Source organism: Rhinopithecus bieti, unplaced genomic scaffold (assembly GCF_001698545.2).
Source record: "Rhinopithecus bieti isolate Rb0 unplaced genomic scaffold, ASM169854v2 scaffold_53, whole genome shotgun sequence".
Classification (NCBI taxonomy): domain Eukaryota; kingdom Metazoa; phylum Chordata; class Mammalia; order Primates; family Cercopithecidae; genus Rhinopithecus; species Rhinopithecus bieti.
In genome coordinates, this window is record NW_016803161.1 from 1,450,121 (window position 1) to 1,452,939 (window position 2,819).

At 39.3% G+C, this 2,819-nt stretch overlaps 1 protein-coding gene across 1 annotated transcript in view; it reads right to left on the reverse strand.

Annotated features, from left to right (window-relative positions):
• Window positions 1–1,343: 1,343 nt before the first annotated feature.
• Window positions 1,344–2,819, reverse strand: part of LGSN (lengsin, lens protein with glutamine synthetase domain) — a 43,268-nt gene continuing 41,792 nt past the window's right edge. The window contains 2 exon segments of the mRNA XM_017867348.1: window positions 1,344–2,445; window positions 2,447–2,748. Coding sequence (XP_017722837.1) covers window positions 1,551–2,445; window positions 2,447–2,748 — 1,197 coding nt within the window. The 3' untranslated portion in view covers window positions 1,344–1,550.

Below are 2,819 nucleotides of genomic sequence, written 5' to 3' on the forward strand. Positions count from 1 at the left end.
TGTCACCCAAGCTGGAGTGCAGTGGTGTGATCGTGGCTCACTGCATCCTCAAACTCTGAGGCTCAAGTGATCCTCCCTTCTCAGCCTCCCACGTAGCTGGGACTACAGGCACATGCCACCATGCCAGGGTTTTTTTTTTGTTGTTTTTTTTTTTTTTTTTTGAGAAATGGGTTCTCTATGTGGTCCAGGCTGGACTCAAACTCCTGGCCTCAAGCAATCCTCCCGCCTTGGCCTCCCAAAGTGCTGGGAACTTTCTTCGTATGTATCCAAACACACTTCTTTTGTGTGTGGAGAAAAGAAGGGAGTAATTAGTGAAGGACAGACTGACTTTCACTATTTAAGCTACTGAGTACTAAGAATTTTAATAAGAGGATCTGAGCCAAATTCTAATCCTCTTCTTGTGTGTTTGCTATCTAAATTGAAACCACAGTCAGTTTTAATTGAACATAAAATCTGCTGTTTGATCCTAAGCAGTAGAACAACATTTTCATTTGCTAGTAAGTGGATTTTGGACTTCCTCCCAAAAGAAGCTAAATTTTAGTGATAGTTACAATATTATCTCATTCAAACAAAGGCCTGGAACATGTAATATTCTCTGGAGAGGTACCAACCTCTGTGAGATCAGATTTAGTACTTTGAATAACAAACTTAAACTCTAAACATAGCCCCGGCTAGCCAGGAAGTTGTTCTCACACTCCACAGAGCGCTAGAGGTTTCAGAGGGACATCTAGTTTCAAAGAATGAAGCAGAGTAGACAGAGCCCACCAACCCTCACACACAAACTTCTTTCTATCTATACTTTATGTATCAAACTTCTATATGAGGCATTGTTTAAAGAAAGGCTTTAACTACTTTTAAAATCTGACCTCGTTGTTCCCAGCTCCAATTCTATTCCTTAGGGATTTGTTTCTTGAGGACATTATAAACTTGAAATTCATAAGCTTTTCAGGAGCTAGTGGGAAAGGGTGAAAAGAGAAGTGACTTAGGGGAAAACTGCCTACCTTTCATTATATTTTGGCAAAAGTTTATTTAACTTATTTAGAAAGACCATAATGATACACACAACCTAGAATCATCATATTATTTGATTAGCAAGACTATATTAGTATATTTGTCTCCCTGGAAGTCATAACCTATGTGTACCATTAAAATTTTTCCTCCATTTATTTTTTCTTTTTTAGTCATTTAAATTTGCTTTCTAATGCTTAAGTCTTTTTTTTTTTAATGTGCAAATATATTTATTGCCCCCCCAAATTGGATATTCCTATCCAGGTCAACATACACATAGGAAATGACTAACTGACAAGATCTGGTAAGTTTGCATATTATAGCTTCACCACGACTTTGTTGTTTGTTTCTGTTATCAGAATCTTCTCAGCAGTCCTACTTCATCTGTCAAATATTCCATGGGAAAAAAAAAAAAAAAAAGTCAAAAGCATTCGTAGTCTTGTTATCGTTACTGTTGTTAATTACAAAAGTTCAGTCTTTGTTTTGGTAGATTAGCTTTAAGTAACAATTACATCTCTAAAGGAGTAGTTATGAGTTCCATTCTAAATAAAATACTCTAAGAATTTATTTCTCTCTGCAGCGATTTCTTCATTCTCCAACTCATATTTCTTCATGGCAACAAAATATCGAATAAAGGTTTCTCCTAGAGCCTGCCTCAGACATTGATCTTCTTCCAGTGCCACAAGGGCATCTTCCAGTTTTAAAGGGATCTCAGAAGTTTCTGCTTGGTAAAAGTCTGTGCTTTCATCTGGACCAGCCAAGACCTCATTACTGCTATGAAGTCCATCTAAGCCAGCAGCAACAGTTGCAGCCAGCACCAAGTAAGGGTTTGCTGTTGCTGAGCCTAGCTTATTTTCTATCCGGGTGCCTTTCTCTCCATGACACTTGATGTTAAATATACAGCTGTTGTCATTGTATCCCCATGTTGTAGGCACACTCCCCTTCAGGTCTTTACTGTCCTTAGAATAACGCTTTCGGCAGCTAACAGTAGGCGCCATCAGGCAGCTGAGTGCAGCAGAGTGCTTCAAGAGTCCTGCCAACCATTTTTTCCCAGTGATCGTCAGCTGCTCAGTTCCAGAAGTGCTGCAAAACATGTTCTTCTTCCTATCGACATCCCAGAGACTATGAGACAAAATCCCTGAATTACAAAATCCAGTCTCAATGAAGAAGCTGGAAATGTAATTATATTTCCTTGCCACTTCTTTGACACCTGTTCTGAGGGTAAATGCATTATCAGCTGAGCTAATGCCAAATTCAGGTAGAAAACAGATTTCCATCTGACCAGGCCTGGTAGAGGAGGAAAAACTCTCGACATTTGCTCCAGTGTGATACAAGCCATCAACAAGTTCCTGCATGAAGGGCTGATCATGGTTATTTAAAAATGTTGAAGCAGGAAATGATATAGTCTTTGAATTTAAAAATTCGGGCACACCAAAATGCAAAATCACAGATGAAAGCAGAAAGCAGGGAAAAGCCAGAGGCCTGCAGCTGGCTCAGCTGTCTCTTTGCAATGTACCTTGGGGAAGTCAAAAGAGGCTCACCAGTCACAGTGAAGGTATCACATATCACTCTTGCAGTTCTATCAGCCCATGGCAAAACTCTAAAGGTTGATACTTCTGGCATTAGGACTATGTCACTATTAAAACATGTGGCTCTTATGCGATTCATTTCACTGTCCTTAGGATTCGGTATCACTTCAAGATAACCTCGGGGCATGCAAACTCCATGGCTCACTTTCTCCTAAAGAAGGAAAAAAAAATGAAGAAATTAGATTTTGAAAACAAACAAAAGGGTTGGGGAGAAAAGTCTTG